This window comes from Caretta caretta, chromosome 7 (assembly GCF_965140235.1).
Source record: "Caretta caretta isolate rCarCar2 chromosome 7, rCarCar1.hap1, whole genome shotgun sequence".
Taxonomy (NCBI): domain Eukaryota; kingdom Metazoa; phylum Chordata; order Testudines; family Cheloniidae; genus Caretta; species Caretta caretta.
This window is the reverse complement of record NC_134212.1, coordinates 64,740,174-64,766,344: the sequence shown is the minus strand read 5'-3', so window position 1 is coordinate 64,766,344 and position 26,171 is coordinate 64,740,174. Positions and strand designations below refer to the sequence as shown.

At 38.1% G+C, this 26,171-nt stretch overlaps 1 protein-coding gene across 41 annotated transcripts in view; it reads left to right on the top strand.

The window, feature by feature from the left end:
- Positions 1-26,171, top strand: part of KCNMA1 (potassium calcium-activated channel subfamily M alpha 1) — an 873,358-nt gene that overhangs the window by 744,186 nt on the left and 103,001 nt on the right. For 29 of the 41 annotated variants that reach the window (XM_075130775.1, XM_075130771.1, XM_075130770.1 and 26 more), the window contains one exon: positions 1,332-1,505. The exons of 11 other annotated variants lie outside the window; for them this stretch is intronic. In XM_075130775.1, coding sequence (XP_074986876.1) covers positions 1,332-1,505 — 174 coding nt within the window. Of the gene's footprint in view, positions 1-1,331; positions 1,506-25,024; positions 25,319-26,171 lie in introns of all 41 variants that reach the window. One more of the 41 variants, XM_048856390.2, reaches the window with a different exon arrangement.

The following is a 26,171-nucleotide window of genomic DNA, read 5'->3' as shown; positions in this document are numbered from 1 at the left end:
AGATAAATCCCTCTTTCCTGGTGACTGTAGCATTCAAAAATGACAAAACTGAGGGGAAATAATTTAAATAACACCACCATTGTCACATAAAAAAGACTTCCTAATGGGAGGTACAGGCCAAAGAAACTATACCTTTTTGACTACTTTTATATTTGAAGGTTTTGCTTTTGGCTGTCAATGTTCTGTTTAAGTGGCAGTATTACTAAGCTAGTTCATGCTAAGGCATTACCAACAATGACTGTTCAGTGCAACATCTGAAACTATTTTCAAATGGCATTTATTTTCATCTTCAGATCCAAAGTGTGAATAAGGTAAAATTGGGCATTGATACTTTTGAGTAATTTTTAAATTAAACATGTTACGTTTATAGCAAATACATCACAAAGATAGTATCACTCTTTTGGGTCCGTTGCCCTGCTTAAAAGATACAAATGGATTTTGCTGCTGCTAGCACATCTTTTTGAGTTGGTTTCTAAGTAAGCATTTATTTATTTGCTTTCTGGCTTGATATCTGAAGACAGTTGTGATGTTCAATCACAGTTCTACTTGGAGCAGAAAATATGCCGATGATTGGTTCAGCATGTTCCAATGGACCAATGTTCTGTGTGCTTTTGGTGATGCCTTATTTGTGAATTGACTTTAATGTCAAGCACATTTGCCAATATTAGCTGAATCTTTCATATGGACAAATTTTGATATTCTGTCGAGAGTCAATTTCAGTTCCTGAAAGCATAATGTAAAGTCACTAAATCTTTCAGGAAGTTTTGTGAAGACATCTTGTAACTCTCCAACAACATGTAATTTAACGCAATGAAGAAACTTCTCAGGCACTGTTTAATACTGAGAAATTATTAGCACTTTTGAGAGCCTCTCTGTCTGTTTTTTAAAAATAACTTTGATGTTTGCCACAAGCAATGTAGGTCCAAATTATATGATTGATTAACATCTTTAAATTTTTCTCTCTCTTTTTGGCCCAGCAGTGTTAATTGTGCCAGAGGAAAAAAATGTTCTTAGGATTTTCTGTTTTTACTTTTGTTCTTTTTTTAATCCAAAAATCTGATTGTAATTAGCAATTCTTCCTTATGTCTATGGTCACCCTATAAGACTTAGGGAGAATATAAAGAGTAATTGATCTTTTCCCTACTTTTGATGTGCAGCCAAACTGTTATCAATAATCACGTTGCATTTTTTTCCTGGGTCAAGACTGTTAAACATAAACTAAGGCCTGTACTAAATCCCTTAAGTTACCTTCCAGCTGCCTTGTTATATATATATAACCTTGCCATTAACCTGCTGCTCTTCCTCTCCTCCCATCCAACATATGGTTATAGCCAAGATGTCCATCTACAAGAGAATGAAACTGGCATGTTGTTTTGATTGCGGACGCTCTGAGCGTGACTGCTCTTGCATGTCAGGCAGTGTACATAGTAACATGGACACCCTTGAGAGAGCCTTCCCACTTTCTTCTGTCTCTGTTAATGATTGCTCCACCAGTTTACGTGCCTGTAAGTTTTAACACCAACACATGCTGTTCCATGTCTGTGGTGTCTGTGGTACCATCCCTGTCTTGTGTCGTACATTGTAGTTCTGTGAGTTTTATGGGGCTGATGCTTTTTTTCAGAATTAGTTTTAATATAGCTCTATATTTATGTATGATGTGGTTTGGGGTTTTTTAATAGCAACATTTAATTTATTCATTAATTTGCTTAATGTGCTTCTTAAATAGTGCGTCTTTGCGGCAGCATGTGGGACCTTAATTGTGCAGCTTGGTGATGTTTTTGTTTTTATTTCATGCATACAGTATAAATTGTCATTAATTAAACAGTAAAGTAAATGCCTTATTAATGGTTCGGGGGTGGGGGGGAGAGTCTGTCTAAATCTGTGACTACAAACTGGTAAAAAAAAAAACTATTAATTCAGTGGGCAGTTATGATAGCAGTGTGGTTGAATGGCATACAGTAGGCAGTGGAAGCCTCCTACAGAGGATACAATTTGTAGCTGAAGTTGGGGTTGTTGTTGTTTTTCTTTTTTCCATTAGCCTTGCTCTTTGTAACCCTTCATTTGCTGTAAGGAAGGAAGTCCTCATTCAAGTCGGACACCCCAGAAGGCTTAGTAGAGTTGAATGTACCCAGTGTAGAGCTATTTCATCATCAGCTGCTCTTTAATGAGTCTACCCTGATGCAAGCTCCTGTGATGTAGTCCATCGCAAAGTACCCCTGAAAAGAGGAGGAGCGTGTCACTGTTTAAAAATGTACCTCTAGCAGGTGACAGTGATTAGCACCTGTCATGAACAAACCAAAAATGCTCTTCTGAAGACACAGAGCAGAGAAGGAGGAGCAATGCAAGTGACTGTTAACTACATTATTGGGAGCCTAAGCATACCTGTTCCTTCAGTGATTGTCAGCGGTTGAGGAAGATTATTAATGACAATAACTGCCACCCTGTTCAAGTATCCATAATAGGCAAAACTATGTCTCAGGCAGGGATTGTTTTCCTTCTCCCTGTCAAAATGGATGGGCAAAATCAGAGTGATCTGGTAGGAAAGATATAGTTTTGATCAGGAAGAGCAATCACCTGATATGTATGGCATGGCACACAGGAACTCCACCAAGTGCTGAGTACAATGAGATTAGTGGATGTTGCATCCAGTAGCTTTTTGATACAACATAAATACAGTGTTTAGTCACACCTGTGGAATGCCTTGGATCCAGCTATTTTGGTCTGTGATCCATTGATCCAGAGACACAGATTCCTGGCACAGAAACATAAAAGCCTTGTCATTTGAAGCTTTATCTAGTGGGGTTTCTTGGTGATGCAAACCCTCTCTGTGTACCAGTGAGGTACACTCTGAGGCTATGTCTATACTGCACACAGTTGGCAGCCATATGTTGGCTACATGCCACAGTGAAACAGAGGCTGTGTCCACACTGCAGTGTGTGGCTAGACATGTCAGTGAAAGGCTCTGGCAGGGGAGAGGCAGCAGAGAAAGGCTCTCTCCACTGCTAGAGTCTTTCCCTGCAATGGGGAAAGACTTGGGCAATAGGGAGGCAGCGGGACACTACACTGCTCAAATAGCAGTATAGACTGGGGAGGTGCTGCTTGGGCATGTAGAAAGCTGTGTAGACTGTATACCCTAAGGCTTTAGGCATGTCTTTACCCAACTCGCCCAAGCAGTGTCTCACCATCTATATTGCTATTTATACGCATGCTGGGGGATGTGACCTGTATGTACTATACATACTGCCATAAGGCGTATGCAGCATAGCTGTTGTCTTTCTTTTCCAGTTAGTCATCTCTAATGCATCATGTCCAACGGGTGACAATTTCCACTAGTAACTCCTTTGCTCTATATTAAGAGGTTGCACCCTTTATTGAGCCCTGTGTCACTATGGTGTACAGTAAAACTAACTTCCCTGTGCTTAGAACAGTGAATGAGAATCTTCCAGTACTGAGAGTTACTGCAGACACATTTACTTATATAATCTCCTAGTCTCTGCAACACAGCCCACAATATTTTTTACATTAATGCAGTCTCGTGAAAAGAGATTATGTGGTTGAGTCCTGGTACTGCTGTTAACAGCAAACAGACAGCACTAAATGAATATGTCCCCTACAAATGGGTGACATTTCTACCATTAGTATCATCTGGCAAGCAAAGAGAAACCCTAATTTGAAGAGTTAGTGTAGCTTTTCACTTCACTTAAGGCTGTAGAGGGGAAAAACCCTGGTTTTGATTTCATTGCCTATTCAACCAAAAACATCCTGTGTATGAAATCATTGCCCTCAATAACACTTTTGGAAACATGTTAGACCCATGTTGCATTCTGAATCTAAGGGATATTGACAGCTCTAGGGATTTTTAGCATCCTCTGTTTCATCGGCCTTTCCCCCTGCCCCGTCGTCACTCCGTCAAATCAAGAGATCTCATTCTTCCCCATGTGAGACCACTCACCTTTGACCATTAATAATAAGTAAGAAAAATCAATATCAATTCAGGCCCTTAACAAACCAGCATAGGCCTATATATATATATATATATACACACACACACACTCTCTCACACACACTAAATTCCACTGGCAGGGCTTCAATAGAAATCACCATGTTTTCTTTGCTTTGCAGAGGGGTCGGATGATGCCCATCTTGACAGAGCTAGTTAACTCAAAGAATGGTGGTGAGAGTCGGCTTTTCATTAAATATGAGCAGATGTGAAATTTAGAGTGTTTGACAATTAGAAATGGCAGCAGCAGGGCCCTGGAATCAAAGTGAGGTCAGATTGGTAGATCAGATTACCTCTCTTACATTCTTTAGTTGTTCAGAAAATCATTTTGAATTAGTGTCAGTGGAGCCATGATGAGTTTTGCCCTTTGTCTTTTATGCTAGAACTGTATTGTTTCCCAAGACACTCATTAAAGGTCATTATACTATTACAGGGCTTGCTTTGGTCATGGTTTCCCCAGTTGAGCTGGTGTGCTTCTAAGATTGCTTAATGTGTTTTTCATTTTTATTTTTATTTTATTTTATTTGTATTTTATTATAAAAGCAGGCTTTCCATTTTCAAGGTAAATAAAATCAGAGACCATTGTCTGTCGTGTCTTCAAACAGTGAATAACGATTATAAGAATTAACGGTGTTTATAGGGATCTGGTGCTAAGTAGAAGCTTATGGCTGTATCAAGTTACATATTCATTGATGTACATGGGATTTTTGTGTGCTAATTGTATGCCCTTGTAGAGGAAGTGGAGTTTACAGTATATGTTGCACTGTAAGTGAAAGAGATTATTTCTCTGTTTATTTACTAGATTGAATTTTACTGAACTTTCAGTTTATGAAAATCACATTTTCACATACACCAACATCTCTTTTGGCATTGGTGGCAACCGTCCAAAAGAAAAGAGGTGTTTTTTGCAAATGTAGGGCGATATAAGGTGAGCAGCAGTTTTTTGTTTTTGTGTTTTAACTGCATTTTGTAGGTAGACACAATACACAGCAATTCAGTGTTGCTTCCAAGTCTTGCTTTGGAGATGCACCAACACTGAGGTGAAGAGTGGTACCTGGAAACCTGGGCTAATTCAAAAGGAAGAAACCACTTCTTTGATGGAACAAGACCACATGAGACCTGTGCTTAACAGACTGTGGCAACTGCATGGTGATGTTCACAGAATTAGTTAATATGTAGAAAGTCCTAAATGGAAGAGGCACAGGTTGACTTAAGAACCACCTCACTACCTCCAAATCACAGTATGACTGATATTCCTCAGAAATTGATGGTCCAAGAGTAAAGGTTTACTGCTCTGCTCTAATCTATGTAGGTTACTTTACCATGCCCATCTTCATGGTATCTAGGCTTGCAGGTGCTCAAGGAAGGGCATTCATGGAAGTGGGTCGATATCTGTGTAATTCCCTTCCTCAGGAAATACACTTCAGCATGCACCTGGCTATGTTTAGAAATATTTATGTGATGGCGGCAATCTTGGCCACCATCATGGATTGGGGATCTACAGAGAAAAGCATGGGTCTCGGCATCTTGAACTAAAGAGCCAGGCTCTGTAACTGGGGTTGTAACAGATTAACATCTTCTGTGGATCAGGCACAAAGAGGAACACGTATTGACCAGTGGGTTATAGTTAGAAGATGCATGTCTTTGTCTAGGTTTACCAAACTGATTAAACTTTGAAATCCTGGGTTCCTAACTGACTGGTTAGATTAAAAGCTGCGGGCAGTAAGAAGGAGGCATAGTTTTTTGTTTCCCTTATTTGGAATGTTAATGATTCAGTGACTTCTAAATGAGTGCACATATCATTGCATGGGAGCAGCTGCTGTCTGCTTTCCATGTTAAAAGGTGGGACTTGATGCCTAAAATCCACAGTTCCTTGTCTGCTGCCATTTCACCCATAAAACAGCTTAAGGACAGAAATACCTGCTCTCGTGGAGGGCTAGGAGCCATGCTGGCCTGTGCTTGCTGTGACATGGAGCGTGCTACAGAGGTAGCATGGTTATTTCATTCTATATTGGCAATGGATTCCCTTGCTAGATACTAATGTATACCCCCTCTGTAGCATGGAAAAACTATGGTTTGAGGAGTTAGTGCTGCTCAAGGTAGCCGTAACTTGTGTTATTGTTACCCCATAGACACCTTTCCCCTCCACATGGCCCAGTGACCCCCTCTTTGCTCATGCTGTCTCCTCTCTGTGTTGCACAAAAAGCAGACTGTATGCCATCAGTGTATTGGGAAAGGAGAGATTGAGGGGGAAAATCGATGGGATCTGTTGAGGGAGGAAAGATGGATTTGGTTTAGATCCCCCAGGATATGCTTGTTAGGTGTTAAGTAAGTGATTATGATAAGATGGGTATGTTTTTCTAACTCAGTTTTATGAAATGACCCAACCTCTCTGTAGTGTTGGAGAATGTTAGTGTTAGCCTGTTCTATCCTGACATTCCTTTAATGAGACTAATATAAAAGGACAATTAAAATGAGGGCATAGTGACACAATAAAAAGCTTATTAATTCAAACCCAGAGAGAAGATAAATCATGCAGTGTTTGTCATGAACATCCAACATTTGTGAAGTAACCCAGTGAACCACTCTGTGGGGAGGAAATTGACTTACATAAAGCTATTTCCAAAAAAAAATTATTCCTTCCTCCAGTGGGACAAATTTTTCCTTCAGTTACTATTGAAATTGACAGAGTTATTTTGGATCTATTCTTGTGTAACTGAGGGCCAAAATGTGTGTGATGTTTCTCCTAGATAAATCTACAGGATTGTATACATCTTCTTCAAAAATCCTAGAAATAATTTTAAAACATACTTATGTATGTTATAATAAGCATTCAATTTTACCAAGGAAATAATCAATATTAAATAACATAGATATGCTAGAAAGTCCAGCACAATAAAAATCAAGGCACCATACAAAACAGCATCTTAAATGTAATCTTTAGTGCTACTGGATAATAAAACCAATTTATTTTCATTAGCTCTATGCACAGACTAAGCTACTGTCAACAAAGCTGATGTCACCTAAATGCCCTTTTAAGTATTACAAAACAAGACAATGGAAAGAAATGACACACAGGGAAAATACTTATGTAGGTCCCAGGGCTGTTCTGTTCTATGTAGGTTCTTATACTATGCTCCTCACTGTGGCATCTGAGTTGGTAGGTGCTGGAGGCAGGGCATTCTTGATAGTAGTCCCAGGCCCCTGAAGTTCTCTCAAACCACAGAACCAGTTTCCATGAGATGTATTTTTCAGACAAAGAAGACCCCACATAATTACTCCTTGGTTTTATGCTTAAGCTTATTTGTTGTTGTTGTTGTTTTGGGGGTTGGGGGGGAGTGATTTGTATATTTTTGTAAGCTGTCATGCAGTACTGCCTGCAGCTTCCCTGATTGATAGAGTTTTAACCATCATTCCAGAGCTGAATGTTGGAACAATGATTTCTCTGAACCAGTTCTCAGCCAAGTTGTCTGCACCTCTGTCAGATGCTAGACATTTGCACTTACTGCTGATGAGTAATCCTCTCACCACTGCCTCAGTATATTTCCTCCCTCACTAACTTCCTAATATATAGCTAGAGGTACATACAGACATTGAAATATTTTCTTTCTGGTCACTGGTCCAGTGCTTGGAATGGTATACTGTTCCTGAAAGTGTATCTAACTCTGCAATGATGACGAGGCTTTGAACTTTAGAATCATATCAATCAGTCTGCCATCTTCTGTACCTCTTCATTCACAAGATTTTAGTGGCACTGAAAACAAAAGCTGGAGCTAAAATCTTGAAACTACATAGTCTGAAATGTTTTGGAGATATGAGATGTTCAATATAAAAGTCATACCAGAATTAAAGTAGGAAGTAAAAGCAGGATGGTGCTCAGAATGAAGTGATTATGTAGGGCCTGCTTTCTCAAGGTTAGGAATGTTTAGGCAGAGCAGTGTGAATGCTTTCAGACAAAACCAGTGGTTGTAAAGAATTATTTAGTATCAGTGATCAGAAGGGAAAATAATTCCAGCCCTGTATACTCTATATTGTGTGGATTTGTTTATAAGAGAGAGTGAGTGCAAAAGGGAGAAGACACTGCTGCTCTGAAGTTTTTGTTCCTCTTTTAAGAGCAAATAGTTTCTGTCCATATGTGTGCATGTTTGAAAGAGGGATGTGAAAGAGTGCATGTGAGCGAGTCTGTTGATGCACATGTACAAGAAGTTCAGCATTTGTGTGGCCTAGAGTGTTCATTTCTAGCTCATGGGCTAGCTGACCTTAAAATTATCATTGATCCCTCAGTCTAGCAGTGTTTTTTCATCCCTGGACCAATCTTGGATATATACTGTATGAACTAAACCTTGGACCAGTGTGATCTTTGTTCCTTGCACACTATGTGCAGTGTGTGTGTGCGCACACAGTGCATATGTTCAGATAAATAAGAATTAGAAGTTTAAAATCATATGGCGTACTGTCTCTAAAGTTTAGCAACAGAGTTTAGCTCTCTCACCACACTTTGCTCTCATCCATCTCTGTGTAAAGGATATTATCCAACAGTTTAAATATTACTTGTTACTTTAGACTAATTACAGTAGAAAAAAGTAAGATGAAACAATATTTTTCAAATATCTGACTTCCAGTACACAGTCAGTGTTGGATTCTCATAAAGATGGAAATGAATCCTTTTTATAGGTGCATATTTAAATGTAAACCTGTGCAATGCTAAATGATTTGGCTTTCCGTTCATTTGGGGATAATATGAGGATATAGATTAATAGTGATTTATAGAAATGCAGGAGCAGAAAAAAACAACAACCCAGCTGTTCCTTGTCAACCAGTAGAATAGTAAAAGCAAGACAACCTGACTAGTTGTTCTACATGACCAGAATATATGAATAATGAAGCAGATGCCTTTTCAAATGAGTTTTGTGGTGCAGTGATTACCAGTGGGCTGGTGTGAGGGTGCTCTGCCTGACTCGTGATGTCTGTGCAGCAAAAAAATACATACAGTAGCTTCAACACAAGACTCAGGCACTGCTAAGTTTAGCAGCAAATCTTTTTTTGAAGACTTGAGAGGGGGAAAAAGAGACCAAGAAGTCTTTTTAAATTCCTTTAGGCCTTTCCATTGGGTAGTGTTTCTTACCAGGGTCACAGAGAAGTGACTAGTGAGGGGCTTGCCTTGATGGGGACAAGCTAGGAAAGATGCTGTCTGCATCCTGTGGAGTGAGTTTAGCAGAGGACCTTATGCAAGGTGACATGGAAATTATGTTTGCATTTTTATTTCCTGAGTGTGGCTGGTTGTCATGAAACTCACCCTGACAGTTTCTTACCACCAGGCAGCAGATTCTTCCTGTTACCTCCTTGGTGTAGGACAGATGCTAGCCAGTTAGCTCTCCGTCTCTCCTGCTTCTGAGCTATCTCAAGCGACAGATGCCAGGGCCAGCTTGGTTTCCACTTGAGCATTTCTGTCATAGCCCTGCCTTGAGCCCAAAATCTGACCTTTACTATATGAAATAAAGTACTTATGAACAAGCAGAGGCTTGATCCAGAGCAGGCTTAGAGCAAATGTCAAGTCAGTCTTCTGCCTCCTTGTTCCACCTGCATTAGGAACCTAGCTTAGACCCTAGACTAGAGCGTTGAATGCCTTAGGCTTTATGGGTCTAAAGAGACATAACTTATTAACAAAGAGTTATTAAATTTTTATCAGTTTTACAACACAATGTAAATGTCTCATCTGAATCCACACTGTATTCATTATCATTTAAAACGTTAATTAAGTCAAAGTTGCATTTAATTTAGTTCTAAATGTGCCTTTGGGAGGAAGCTTTTAGAAACAGCTGCAGGATTGAGAAGCACATCAATGCTGGGAAGTTCTTAGTTCCACTTTCAGGATAGGCGCCCAATTTGATTACCATTTTGTGTCTGAAACTAATTTGTTGTGATGTGATTGGGCATGGTCTTACGTTAATATTGGACCAAAATCAGTGGAAAACTATTCCATAAAACCTTGCGCTGGTCACAGAGACACTTTATAGTCTGTTCTTGCCCTCCTTTCAAATTGTCTTCAAATCCAATTGAACATTTAATCTGTAATGACTGCATTCCTAATATATTATAATACTTTGCCACATGATGCAGCTGTCATTGGTTGAGTATTTTCCTACTCTTAGGAAAGATTTAAATAATGTATTTGCATAGATTCAGAATGTTTTCAATCAAATATATAGGAAAACACATCTCTTGGCCCTGAGTCTTCCAAATTGTGCTTGAAGTACAATGCATTGTGGTCAAAATCCAGTACAGAATGGAATATGATGCAGTATAACAAACTATAAGGAAAGCCATCTAAATCAGAATAATAAACAAACATGCATGTATTTGCTAATGTATTTAGTATTGATAATGCAAAATGCCTCTTTGTATCATACTGACTGTGTCAAACGCATATCAACACTGGAATTAAAAGTATAGATCTCTGAAGAAAATAGTTAAAAAATCATCTGTAGTTTTTAGTCCCTTTTGAACTCTAATTGAAATACAGAACATCTTTCCTGTGAAAGAACTCCCACCAGAAAACTTAGAAAACCTTATAGCTTTTCTGAGCTTTGTCATGCAATTTCCTTTGTTTGTTCTTGTCCAGAAGATTTTGTTTGCATTAAATGTATCACCATTTGCATTGCAATGTGCGTGGCATTATCTTTATTCTCTAAACTCCAGTGGTGATGTGTGTTGTCTAACATAGTTGGTACAATATGGAGAGGCATTTTGCATTACGGTAGCTATGCTGCTAGAGAAAACAATGGCAACTAGAAGCGAAAGTTATCTCCTGTTAATGTACCACAAGATCATTGGTCTTGCACTGTTTTTAGCAAACCATTTACAGAACAGATTAGCATTTGTCATTTATTTCTGCTCTCAGTTCTTTTTATAATTAGCCTCTTCCTTAAATAGTATGTATTTGAGGAGACATCTTCCTCAGACTTTTGATAATGATAGTAGCTGTGACGTGAATCACAACTTAGAAATCAAGTAAAATATTAGCTTAGCTGGTAAATCCTCATGGGCTACTAAAACTAAGATTCTTCTATCAAAGAATAAATGCACTGCTACATTAAAAGGGATGGTTCCCTCCTATCTGTAAGTAACATTCAGATTCACTCCCACAAACCTATACCTTACTGGTAAATTTATTTCTCCCCTAATTGTTTTTATTGACACTGGTGTAATACCATGGGAATGATTCCTGATGTTCTCATGTGTGAGTGAGAGAGAGTTCATGCTCCTTCGATGTGCATTGGTGAGGATATTGGTGGAAGGGGTAAAAAGTGTCAATTGCTCTCGTTTGGCATACAAAGAATAAACTGACATGCTCAGAGGGCAGAACGGTGGGGTGAGATGCACATCAGTGCAGAGCAGGCTGTACTTTGTTGGCTTCCACATCCAGTTAGTATTTTGAAATGTGTGAAATAATTCCCAGAATCTTCAAAGGGCCTTGTAATAACTGTGGAGTTTACACAAGCTAGTGGAATTGGTGTTGTATCCATTCTTCCATCAATTTTTCTTAGTAAAAACTATCCAACCAAAATCTCTGAACAAAAGAAGGTATATCCCTGCCCTGAAAAGCTTACAATTAAGGAACTGACTATTAACAATGTTTTACAGGAACTTATGTACTGTGTACACATTTACTTTAATATCTGCTAGCAAAATACCTTTTGTATTATAAAATCCAAAGATTGCCTCTTTGGTATCAAATGCTATCTTTGTCTGGCCCTGCTCTCAATGTCTTCTCGCTTTGACTGTGAACAAAGAGCGAATCAACAAGTTTTCCACTATTTGGGAAAGAGCAGACTTGAGCTAAATCCACATTTTATTTGATTTTATATTTTTGGGTGCAGGATGTTTTTGAGTATTCCACACAGAATTGTTCATCCTATTATGTGATTTCAAATGATTAGTTATTTAAACTGACTAGTTACTGTTGCACTGAAACATGAATTTTTGCTTGATTTTTTTATGCAAAAGCCAGCTCTGCACAAATGTGAACCTATTTTTGCTTTTTAAAAGGTCTGATTTTGCTCAAAAACTGGCCCTTGAAAAAGCAAAAATAGGTTCACATTTGTGCAGAGCTGGCTTTTGCATAAAAAAAATCAAGCAAGAAAAAGTTTCTTTGAAAATATGTAATCTTTAAATTTTAGGCATTTAATTACAAATACTTTGCACAACTCTAGTCAGTAGTACTTCTAGCTCTGGTAACAGGGTATGCCTTATTGTTTCCTTCATTCAGTTGTAAGTAGTATCTCTCTCTGGAGATAGGATGAGGAACAAACCACATGTGACTTATTAGTCACTTTGCTAAATGCCCCCACTGAAAGGTTGCTCAGATACAAAGGTGATAAGTGCAATATAAGAACGTACATAGAATAGAATAGTCTAATCACATCTACTCTGCAATATCCTTCCTGGCAATTCACCATTGCCCTGCACTTTGTGTGGCAAACCACTTACACTGCTTTGAACTGGTATAAATGACGACAAAACTTGGAGGGCAAAGGTGAATCAAGCCCAAGGTCTAAAAGGGATTTGCTTGGTCGTCTTATATGATTCCATATTTCTCTACCTGCTATCACTGTGACATTCTATATGATGAAATACTGTTATTCTTATGACTAACTGGCACTGGTCTCTTCAGCATGTTTTTCATGTGTTTATCAGTCCGGTGCATCCATGATTTACTGTTCCTGATCCAAAATACACCTGCAATCCTTAGTACTCCCTTAGCTGGGCTAAACATAAATGTGTTGCTTTCCTTAAAAAGGAAATATCATTTTAATTCTTGCATAAGAGCTCCGTCCCCGACCCCATGGTCTTTACTGCAGTTTCTTCTTTGGTACTCAATTCTTTTTACTCCTTGAGTGCTTCCAGTTATCACCAGCCCATACTGCCCTCTTCTTCTCCCCCTGTATTTTGGCTTTCCTGTCCAGCAGAACCATCACTGAAGAGATGAAGCATACCTATTTCTATCCTGGATAGCATGGTGACAAATTGTCACCTTTGCTATGGTTGCGGATCCCTGCCTGTGGTGTAGATAATCAGCATATCAAGTCATTCTCTCATTATAGTGGTATTATACCTTCAGATTTGTCTTGCTAGGTGGTACTATCATGACTTTTCCGGTTGTAATCCCAAAAACATTCTCTTCCAATGGCGTGAAGATTAAATGTTCAGTCTTTGGATTCTGGATTTCTAGTGTTTCCATCTCTAGGACCAGATCAAGATCTGAAGCTTATTTTGATTGATGGCTTGATTCCTTTTGATACTGCAGTTCACTCATCCACGGTTGTAGTGAGCACTCTCCTCCTCCCAAATAGGTCAGCAGCTGGTTTTGAGTCAATACATCTCTAGTCATAGGCATTTCTTGAGGAAATGCATAAGCAGAAGCTTTAGGCTTACGCAGCCTGCTCCAAGGTCCCACATATCCCTTACAGAATATTGATATCCTTAAGGTTCTGCCCACAAGGAATTATAAAGTCTATACGTCTACAAAGTAGTTTTTATCCATCTTCGGCACATGATTCTTTGGTCTTCCCTCTTCCACCTCATCTAACAGGAGCAAGTAAATACCTCAGAGCTAGAACGCCAAGCAACTTGCTCTTGGAAGATGTCTTCCTTGACAGCTGTCAGTGTCCCTTGAGAGTTGGATTTCTGGATGCTTTTGGAATCTCACTCTCAAAAAATCAGGCAGCAACACTCTAAATCTATTGGCATCCTATGGTGTTTGCATTTGCTATAGTTTACTTTTAGGGAGAAAACCTACCCACAAATCTCATTAAAGCTAGCATAGTCCCTGTCTTTGTGTTGGAAACAGCTACTGCTTCTCCCTCTTGACTCTGTTGGCCTCCTGATCCCACTGAAACCAGTAGGAAAATTCCCATTCACTTCAGTGGGAGCAAGATCAGGACCTATGTAATGGCCAAAGATCTTATCGGGTTTCCTCATAGACTTCTGTTGTGTTGGTTTGGTCAGTCGTCTTTTCCCCATCTTGTGCTGCCTGCTCTGAAAATGAGTGTTTCTAATTTTGAATACTCAGATACCTAACTCTCAGTGCTTACAGACCATATGGGCCTTTTCTAGCAGCTGTAATACTGAGAACTGAAGTGTTCTCTTAGGCTTTGTCTAGACAGCCTGAGCTGCTAATTCAGTTCCATGGCAATCCTGAGCCCTGCCACAGTTCCACCCCCCACCCCCACCCCAAGCCCTTTTCCTCTTCCGTTCTTTCAGTGCCTTGTTTTCAGCTTGGCCATACTACCACCTTGTCTCCTTCACTTCCTGATGCTCTTGGCCAAACTCTCACCCCAACCTGATTAACGAAAACAAACTCTGTTCCATGTAACACACATCTTTAATGAACTTTCCTTCCTGAATCTGCTCCTTTTGAAGAGATGTGACTTGGCCAGATAGTCCCACTCATGCCCATGGCCAGTGTCAAATAAGCAGGTTTGAGTTCCTTGCATAACTGCAATAACAAAAGAAAAATAATAATCCATTCTAATATTGTACTTTGGCAGTGGTTTCAGTATTATATTGTTTTTTGCTGTTTGCCATATAGAGATATGATCTCCATATTATAAAATTATAGTTAGCTTCCCATTAGATGTATGTGAAATGACGTCTATTTCCTTCATGTACCAACACTAAGTAGTCTGGTCTACCCTCTGAAAGTACTAGAGTGTTACCGGTGTAATATTTTTGTTAGAGATCTAATCAGTGGGAATGTATAACAGTAATTTGTTATTTCACAGAGGCATCTTGATTCTATTTTGTTTTTGTACGAAAAATATGATCCCTGCTACATACATCCATCCTTTAGAGTACTTTTTCTGTTAGAGATCAAATCACCGTTGTAAGTAATGTTGTCATTAGTTATCACCACTAGATTTCTTAGCTTACACTTTATTTTCCACTCTTAAGAAATTGTGAGCCTTTGCTCCCCCGCAACAATCAATTGTAGCCGAACTACTGTATGTTTTGGCAGATGTTTTAGCATTAATTCTTTGTGCCGTTGCTTTTGCAGCTATAATCGGAGTTAGCTAGCACATATCCATTTCTTATTATTATTGTGTTACTTTGCCTCCTCTCTTTTGCCATCGTTTACCTAAAAATGACATACAGAACTTCTCTAATACTCCATATCAGTGAATTATGTTCCAGCTCTACTTTGTTGATTGCCATTTTTTACTATGATTTTATAGATTTAATCTTAGTTATGTGTTTCTTGGGTGTTCATTATATTAGTAAATTTACTAAATGACGCTTCTATTTTAAGTGTGTTTGTTTAGAAGACAACATAATTTCATAATGCTGAGATCTGTAAAATATATCACTGGAATCACTAATAAAGAGAGTGCTCTTTCTTAGGGGTATATTTTACTGATTTCTTCATGTCGTCAACTGTATTTAACTTTATTTCTATAAGCAATCAAGTCAACATATATAATAGGCTATTGATGCAACATGATCATTCCTTTTGATTTATTTGGATGTTTACTCAATGACTTATGGTGTTTTACATATTAGAATTGGTCTGTCAACAATTAACATTCACTGCTTATGAAAGCCATACTTCAGGTAATGGAGTATTATTAAACTGCAACCAATGTGCTAGAAATCTGTCTTCTGATAATAAAATTTCTATGTATAACAGCAGCTGAGAAGTACCGCTATATATTTATGCATAGATCCCAGGATAGCTGGGGAGTAAAACCACAGAGGGGCTTGAAACTCAGTACAACCAGCAGATGGGGCTGCTAGCTTACAAATAAAACAGCAACTGAGAAGGACCCAAGATCCTGTAAGTTTTTTTTTTTTAAATTGTTTGAGAAAAACAATTTCTAATATTTAAGATGCTACTTGGCAATTGTATAAAAGTATGCACCAGTTAAATATATATTCAATATATGTATATGTACATAAAACAACAAGCCTATATGCATTATATAAACATGTGTACAGAAGCTTACACTTGGCTAATATATGTTTATGAAAAACACATATCATCCACACATGATTAAGAAAAAAATTATTAAGTCCTACATCCCAAAAGAGTGTTGCAGCTCAGCCTGAGAGAGCCCTAGGGTCATTGAGTTTGATCTTGCCCTATTCCACTCAAAGGGAGTTTTTCCATTGACTTGAATAAGAACAGGATCCTAATGAGAAAGTCAGAGTGAAGTGTCAGGAAGCGTTCCTTAGCTCTTGTTGCTGATAGAACCATAGCGTGGGAGTCTCTGTAAGATGTATACATTTATCTGCCCTTCAGTATGGCAACAAGGAGCTGCAGAAGGGGAAGGAAAAATTTGGGGTGGGAAACAAGCTAAAGGCAAAATCAGAGAATCAGAAAGGGGCACTGGGAAACATTGAGGCAAGAACCTAGGCAGGGTTCTCTAAATAGAGATGTTTGAAAACAGACTAGACAAAGCCCGAGAAATAGAGAAATTTTCATAAGTGCCTAAGGGACATAGGAGCACAAACCCATAATTCCCTTAAGTTCTCTTGAAACTTCCCATATTGAATGGTCTTGTACTGGCAAGAAGATGGTAAGATGGTTTAATAGGACTTATCCATTAAATTTGTTAAGGAAAACCCCCTCAGCACAAACATGTTAAAGCATGCTTTAAATGAGGACTGAAATAATTGGAGTAAAGAAAAGGTTATTTCCTCAGTTTATAAATTCCAGAATATATTGATTGGAATTTTACTGGAAATGTATATTTTAAAAAATAGATAAAAATTGGCACTTGGCACCGGAAAACAAAGTAATGACTCTAATTAGGTTTCTCTAGGGTGAAATCTATACTTCCCATTGCTCTTAGAAAGGAAACAATTTCATCCAGCATCTAGATTAGATTTATGGGACTCTGCTATGAAGAAGTAAGATGTGAATATTGCAGAATCCCTTGCCTATGCACTACATAACCTTCTTTCCTGTCAAATGTGCTATACACAATAAACACAAGATTTCTCAATCCAGAGGAGGAAAGCAACCACCAAGGGCCCTGTTCTCATTTTTAGTATAGTACTCAGCATACAAGTACATTATATTTTTCCCACTGAACTTTAATGCAGCTGGAAGCATGCACACAGTTAACTACACCACAGGCTGTTGTGGGTGTGGCTTAGGAGACTCATTTTAAATATAGGCTACTCTTTGTTTGGTTTTTGACCATGTAGGAACTGCACTGTTCTTAACAGTGATTGATCACTCTGCAGTGTATTCAGCCACACAGGGGCAACCTCCATTAGTGTGTAATTCACAAAAACAACAGGACAGATTCCTAGTACAGTTTGACAAAATGACATAATTGTAGTCTATTCTTTCTACTGCTGCTACTTCTTCCTCCATGTTCTCTGTAACTGGTGTCAAAACCCTCTCTCAGGCAGCAGGTCAAAGACTGCTGTGCTTTGGCTTACAACATATTAAGACAAGGACAATCTATACCAATTCATCGAGCCCAGAACTATGGGTGTGGAAAAGCTTAACGCTACAATTTGCACTGTGATACTACTCTTAAGAAGGGACCCAAAAAAGACATAGCTTTTGGCTTAATATGTTTCACCTTAAAGGAACTGTCAGAGGACCACTCAAAAAGGAATGGCAATTTCCTTTCTAGATACTGTATGTTTATTCAAGAAGAAAAGCACAGAAGTAACAAATCATATTTATATTGTTTTATATTAAGAAGAAACCTCTGTTTATCCAGTACATCAAAGAAATTGACCAGTATCAACTTATCCTTATCACACATTCTTTTCAAGTGCATTTCATCTCAAGGTACTTCACAAAGAGGGGTATTAATATGACTATATATAGGGAAATTGAGGTACAGAGAAATTACTTACTTCCGTGGGAGATGTGAGTGCTCAGCACAACTGAACATCAGGGCATATGGGACCTGATCAAGTTCTCATAATAAATCAGTGTTATAGTTGCCACTAAAACCCCAGATCTCTCAACTTCCGATCACCAACTTGTAACCATTAGACCATCAAACATCCCATATCGAAAGGGTAACCCATGATGCTGTCCAGGTCAGGCTGTGAGCGATCCACTTGCAGATTTCTCTCTCTCACTTTTGCTCCTTCCTATCATTTAAGGTACCAGGATAATAAGACCCTATACAGTGTGTAAAATCTACTTGAGCGGATACTTACTCCCAACATATCTGATTGGAGAATTTGTGTTTCTGCATTCTCTAGCTGCAGTGCCTTCTGTGCTTCTCTTCATTGTACTAGTCCTCTCAAAGGAGGTAGACCTGGAACAGAATAACTGTGGGCGTTGAGGGAGTTCTATTCTAAATCCTGGAACTTTGGCCCTTGTCTAATCCTTCTTTCCCCATCCCTATCTTAAAAGTCTTGGAATAAAAGCTCCTTTTTCAGACCCCAGTGATACTTCATATAGCCGGGATGTGTGGAGAGGTCAAGTGGACTGTTAAATCGAAAGAGGAAAATATCGTCTGGTGGGTTTTTTTTTTAACTTTTCATTCAGCAGTTTGCCAGTAACTGTTTAATGGCTTGAATAAAAAGAGTGAATAGTAAATTGAGACAGCAATGTGGAATGGGGATCTGAAAAACGGAGCTAAATGAATGGGAGAGGACTAAAATCTGAACCACAAATATGTACAAGGTTCAGGAGAACCATAAATAAACCTGACTATAAATTAAAATTTGATTATGGATTTCACAAATTAGCTCTTACTTTTCACTGTGTGGGAGCACAGTGATGTACAACATGGCGCTCCTGTATGCAGTAACCGTGTCAGAACATACCATTTGCCATACCAGGCCCAGCAAATCTGGTGTCCTTCCTCTGGCGTTGTCCTATATCCGAAGTCTATATAGGCACCTAAGTAGTTGTGCAATGCTGTGCATGTAGGTAAAGCTTTCTTCCTGTCCCGTTTCATCAGCTCGCTCCTTGAAGCATGAAATATGAACAGCTTAATGCTCCAGATCTAAAGCCCACTAAGGTCAATAAAAAATTTTTCTGTGATTTCCATGGGCTTTAATATGAACAGCCTTAACCTAGTTCCTCACTTTGCTTTGCTGACATTATGGTCATAGAGAGTAGGAGTGATAACAACAGGTATCTGTGGGAAAGCACTGATAACATGCTGCCCTTGGATTAAACTGGAAAAGCAAGGAAAAATCAAAGCTCTACAGTTCCCTCAGAGGGTTACTCTACCCCTAAAGAAATATCTTAAAGGCTGTATGCAGTGTAAAATCTCAGCCTGGCCTTTTTTTTATCAAAAGACTAAGGTTAAACCAAGTGTCTTTGCAGCATATCCTTCATTGTGCCAAAGTATGTACCTGCCTTACCCTAAAAGCCCATATATTTTAACTTTATCTTGGTTTAATAGAAGATCAGAGCAGCCATCTATAATACATAACAGGATTCCACCGACCAGCATTTCGCACCTTGTGTTAACTGCTTATATAGAGCATTCAAGAAAAACAAAAGAAGAAAGAAATCTAGCTCTCGTAAAATCACTTTAATGCTGTGAGAATTAGAAGAGGCAAGACCACTGTAGTGTTAATACAAAATTTAAACAACAGATGCCTGCTTAAAAAAAAAAAAATTGGAGTGATTCATTCGGAGGTCAATCAATTTTATATACTTTTAGTCAAAAGATAAAAGCCTCCAAAAAACCCCCGAATGACTGGCTCCTTGGGTCTTGTTGTTTCATAGAGAATACCTTATACAAAGGTTCAAAGTGCATTCAGTATTTCCAGCCATTTGTAAAACATAGAGAACCCTTACGTGCCTGACATTCTTGGATCTTTATGTTTTCTTATCTTCTTGCACATGGCACAAACTGAAACTGACTGCCATTGAGCCTCACCTGCTTTTATATTGGCAGCAATATGCGTGATATCAGTTTCCTTTTACACAAACAAACAAAAAATTAAATGCATCTCCTTGAATTTTGAAGGCACGTAGGCAACAAGTCTGCAATCCTTTCCTTTCATTCAGAATTACCATTTCAGACACCAAACAAATACTGCTCTGCAGTTTTCTGAAATTAATATTCTTGTATCTAGTCAGGCACCATTGCCTTGTAGTCTAGTCAATGATTTCATTGCATATGCTACTGAAAAAAATCAAGCCATAATTATAAATTCATAAAATAAATAATTCATTGGTATAAAATGATTTTTAAAGGGATTTAATAAGATTTATTTTCCAGACAAATAACACAAATGTTCTGATTAAACCATGTTTCAGTGTATGTTAAACTCCAACCCAAACTGATTGGGTACATTTTCTTTTTTGAAACTACCTTTGATAAGAAATACATTACAAACTCATCAGTTTAGCTTACTGTTAACAAAGAGACAGCAGCCGTCTGGATTATTCTAGATCCGCCGTGAAACTGCCACACTACGTACGCTCAAACTAAAGCTGTGCAAGTTTGACAAGGGGCAGATGAATCCAGGAGTTATTGTGCAGGGGTTTAAGTCTATGCGGCAGCTGACGGTTGAAATAATCATCTATACATTGCTCTGAGCTAGCTGGGGAAAGGTTGAAGCTGTATATTTTCAACATATCTAGTCTAATGGTTAATCTGTTGTCTTGTACAGGGGGTGCTGGGTGGAATCACAGCAATAGCTGACAGTTTGGAGAAATTGCAGTGGGTACCGTCGGTTGCCTGATTCACAAAGTGGTAGGTAGAAATATAAACAGGCTTGCAATTGAAAGAGGGAAGTCTTGTTCACTGTCACTCAGACCAAAAGAATTTTGGTACGCAGAAGCTCAATCAAAATATTGATTATTTGCATTCAGCAATAGGGAGTTCCATGTCATTGTATTCTACCACCCCAGGAGTTTGAGGTACATAAAGCAGGTACATCAAGCATGCCAGATTACAGAAGAACAGCGATTGCTGTGATTGGTGATAAACGGAGAAGTTGCTTAACAGAAAGAGAAAAGGAAAGTTGAAGGGGTGAAAAATCAACTAGTTATTCAAACCAAGGATTGGTAGACTGCTAAAAACTCCTTGTACTTCAAGTGCTGATGTGGTTTCTCTGTTGAGTGATGTAGTATCACCCTTTTCAGAGATTAAGAGGATGTAGTATGCGTTAGAATGAAACCAAAAATGAGGTATCTGCAAGGTATCTGATAGCTGTGAGAGAAAATGCTATGTTAGATTCTGATGAAGCAATGGTATTGAAAGCCTAACAATTCCAATTGATCATTTTATTTTATTTTTTTGGTATTGTTCTGGTTTGTCGTCGTCCTCTTCTTTTAAACGCATCTTTATCTCCCCTTCCAGGCAAATCACACTGAAGCCAGATCCAGCCATTTCTCTGAAAGAACTGTACTGGTATTCTGCCTTGTTACATTTAAATTAAAGCTAAGAATAAAACAGAAAGTGTCGTGGGCATGGAATTAAGCACATGGGTTGTTTTTTTTAAAATGTTCAGTATTTGCTGGTTATTGTTCAAATTAATTTGGTTATAACAAATATAATGTATAGAAATAGAACAAGTAAATCTGCAGATATGATTTGATAATATAGTCTTTAGGCAAAACCTTGTATTTTCTTCCCAGGGTGCAGCTTGGCTGAGACCTTTTGTGGGGCTGCATGTTACTATCTTGAAAATAAACCTCTGTATAAATCAGTTTTGATCCCTTGACATTTGATAGGCATTATTACCATTTAAGATAATGCTAATAGGATTTCTGGCCAAGAGACATACAGTGGTTTTCATTAAATAGACATTTGCCTACAGTTACCACACAGAGGTATTAGAGATGCTAGTTTCTTATGCTTAGATTAGGAAATATCACACTATCTAATCCTGAGTGTGGTAAAGGTTGACTGACTTGTGGTGACCACTCTGTATATCCCAGTTTTATCTTCCCATTTTCTCTCATCCACTGCCCCTTTGACTGCAACCCTCAATAATCCATTGATCTTCTCTACAAAAGACTGATTTATGGATCCATGGCAAAGGCCCTGTGCTCTAATAATTAACAATACAGATGCGGTGGTCATTATCAGAGATGGAGATTTGACTTTTAGCACTAAAATCACAGGGCTCTACAATTTGAGCTAATTTGGCTGTGAGTGCAAGGGAGTTGTTCTTTAATTCAAATGGTAGAGTCATTGGGGCTAACCACAAAATAAAGACTGGATCGCATATACACTACACTGTATGATGTTAGCTTGAAAATTATGCAATGTTTCAGAGAAGAAAATGCCCCAACACAAATAGGTTGGGTGCCAAGCCTGCTGAAGTGCAGAAGGTCTGTAATGACATATTTAGCTCTATATCATTAACAGTGATATTTTCCCCATATGTGTGTCACATCAAAATCAGTATCACATCCATGCAATAGGTCAAACACCCTAGCCAGATAAAAAATGAAGCATGTAAATAAGCTTTTATTGTACAGTAGGGCACATTTTAAAACATATGTGCTTAATTCATGCACATAGAAGTATTTTATGCGCATACGGAGGTACTTACATGTGCAAACTATGGAATTGCACATGTAAAACTTAATTATGTGTGCAGCTGTAATTAGCCATGAGGCTCAAATATATACTTTGTGCACAAAATTGCTTCTTTATGCTTGTACATGTATTTCAATATGTAAATTAGGTACCCCATTTTTTGAAAATTTGGCCCCATTTTGCCATGCTATCTAGACTAAAATACCAAATCTGAATATCTCCCAGATGGACTTCTGGTCTGGTAATTTATGTGTTTCTAGAAGAATTAAATTAAAAATGGGAACTCTTTCACATCACCCTAATTACTAAGTTTGTAATATTTATTTTGATGGTATAGTGGGTAATCACAGTATATGAGGTAGAGCTAGAAGTCATAAAGTGAATTTGAGCCAAGGAAAATCTAGGCTGAATATCAGGAGATAAATCCCTAATGATAAGATCTATGTGGGCATTTATACTACCCAGTAACATGGTATCTGAGCACCCAAGGCCTACTATGCCCTGGAATTGTCTCCCAAAAAAACCTGGGCTGGTCCTCACATGAGTTGATTGGAAGGGTTTGAGAAGCCGATTGGTAGATTTTTCCCTCTCTCCTTTTTACTTCAAGTATTTTGATCCAAAATGGTAGCTTTTTATGGATTATTTTCACCATTATTGACTGTGGACAAACATTGAAATGAGATTGTTGTGTTTCAGAAATTGTTCAAATAAGCGCATGGCTCACTGGACCTGTGTAGAGAAGTAGGCTATGCGGATAGTTTTTATTAAATGAAAATTTGTCACTGGAGAAATTCCAGAATTAGAAGCATAAGGTTTGACAAACAGCACAATCTGTCCAATGCAAGGCTGATGATTCCCTGAAAATTTATTCATTCAGTGTGGTACACAACGTTTCGTGATTTTAGTTAATCGAGGTCATGCATTGTCTTCCAGTAATTTAGGATCACTTTGAAATCTTATCTATTAGTACTTTACCATATTTTATTAGTAGTAGCAAACAGTAGAAAAACACTGCAAGTTAGATTCTGATCCAGCTTTCATTGATATAAATATTTTCATCCATATCAAAGGGAGTTGGATCAAGCCGTTAATGTAGAGACCCTTCTCTGACTAATAGGTACTTCATTCAATTCACTGTGGTTGAACCTTGATAATCAGTGCATACTCAATCTGTCATAGGTCATATATGATAAGCTTTTTTGAATCAAGACAGAGTCCTTATTTCTTGGAAACAATTGGCAGGTATCTGAGTGCCTCATATGTATCCCATTTCCAGTTGATGGTAAACTGAGCAAAGAGGTCAAAAACATGTTGGCCTCTGAAACCGCCTTTGAGCTACTGCCTATTCACTTTCACTGGAGAATGTTGTAAACCGGTAGAAATAGGTGGAAATAGTGTTGCAAGATGAGCCCATATATTCCTCCCTCCAGACCTCCTTCACCTATGACAATGTAACAATGCAACATAGACCTTTACCAGCTCAAGGGTATACTCACCTACTTTTCTATGATGTATGCAGTGTTCTTGTAGCAGTGTTGATCCCAGGATATTAGAGAGACAAGGTGAGTGAGGTCATATGTTTTATTGGACCAGCTTCTGTTGGGGAGAGAGAGACGTTTTCGAGCTTACACAGAACTCTTCTTCAGGAAGCTCTGTGCAAGCTTGAAAGCTTGTCTCTCTCCAACAGAAGCTGGTCCAATATAAGATATTACCTCACCCCCATCTTGTGTCTCTACTTTTGTATCAGACTGAAACCAGCAATACGAGATCATAGCTGCATAATTTTATTGCAAGACTGAAGCATGTTTTACCCTGTCCTTCACAGAAGGTTACATTCATTAAAGATTTTATTTAATGTGTTGGTTTTTGTTAAGTTACCTTCTGCTCCTTAGAAGAGGAAAGATTAAGCCTGACAATTTCAAACTGAAACCACATTCGGGCACTTAAATTGGTTGGTCTTGTTTTTAGAGATGCTGTACATTGACCTTTGTGAAATTTGCTACTGCTGAGCTCCTCTGAAAATCAGGCCGCTTTTATTTAGGTGCCTAAATATGGATTTAAGTCCATAACTATAGGCACACAAGTTTGAAAATGTTGAGCTTGCCTCTTTTCTGATTCCTTCTATACTTTAATAGCAACAGAGTACTGTACCTTCCCTGACACTTTCAGCAGGTTCAAGGGAATAAACATCATCTACAAGCTAATAAATCTTGAGATCTTTATCAACTTTTGGGAAATAGGTTTGGCTTCAAACACACTTACTCTAGGGTAGGATTACTGCTTAAAGATGATAATATTATGGAATAATCCTTTTATAAGGGTTGATTTTTTTAAACATATACATATAGAGAGAGACATTTTTTAAAAATGTTAATAAGGCTGCAGATATAAACCTATACTTCAGCTACAGAAACTGATAGTTTAAGCTTTAAAGCTATAATTCCACATAATATTAAAATAGATTTATCCTGTGGTTTGAATCCTTTTTTAGTACACAAAACATTAATTTACATTTTTTCTTATCATTTAGAAGTAAAGAATGAAGCTAGATCAAGTTTTCCAAAATGTTCATTTCAGTTCAAGAATGCAACTACTAATGCACTCGTTGGTGCCAAGCCCACTGAAGGAATCCCGGAACCTGTTCCACTTGTTAATAACCGTAAAGGGAGCCTCTTTCTACCCAACAATCCCTCGCTGCTGCACCTTAACTTGTTGAGATCTGTTGAGCATGGAAAATCTACCTACTGTAGATTGCAAAGGACACTCAGTTTGCCTGTAAAATACTGCTATCACCCTCAAAATCCTGGGTTGAACCAAGATCTCCGTAGGTAGCCCCTTAGCTGGATGCATAAGGCAGTACAGATTGGTTTGTGCATGGTTTTACAGTTTGAGTGTTTTCAATGTGAAAATGACATTACTAATGCTCTGTTAAGTGCTTACAGATGTGGGTTTCGTGAGATGTGGTGATTAATAACTTAAACAAGATAGTTAGTAACTAATGGTTCTGGGTGGTTGATGTTTTATCTTTCTTATGTTTTATTTGCTTTGAAACACATTCTAGGCAATGAGTTTACTAGGTGTTCCATTTCATGTAGTATTTGGTAGCTGAAAGGTTGTTAGATAATCCAGCTCATTTTGGGGGTCCACAAAAGGGAAGCACCCATAAACTATATTGTTAGTAACCTTGCAGAGGCAATGAAAGAGACAGATGTATTTAAAAAAATAGTAACAAAATAATAAAAGAAATGTTATGAACTTGTCCAATGTTTCTGGAAGACATTTTCTTTATTTGGCTTAAAAACTAAATGAGGATAAAAGTCAAGTAATATGTTGTTACAGATGTTCGCCTCTGCATTAAGGCTGTTAAAATTACCAGCACATCTTAAATCAATTCATGGAACATTGTCTGGGGGTTATGTCATTGAAATAATGAATCCTTTTTACTCAAGAATAAGCAAACATGTTAAAACATCAGCGTAACTCCAAATTAAACTCCAGCATAAACCAGAGTATCTGAAGCCTCATTAGACTTGCCTGACATTTTTCTAGCTCTGAGTCTTCCTGAACTGTAAAACTGTTAGATTCTGTGCCTATTAGACAAGCAAGCACTGGGTTGTTACAACAGTACATTAAGTGTTATACTTAGGGATGTGCAAAAACAAGTTTTTGAATTTTAT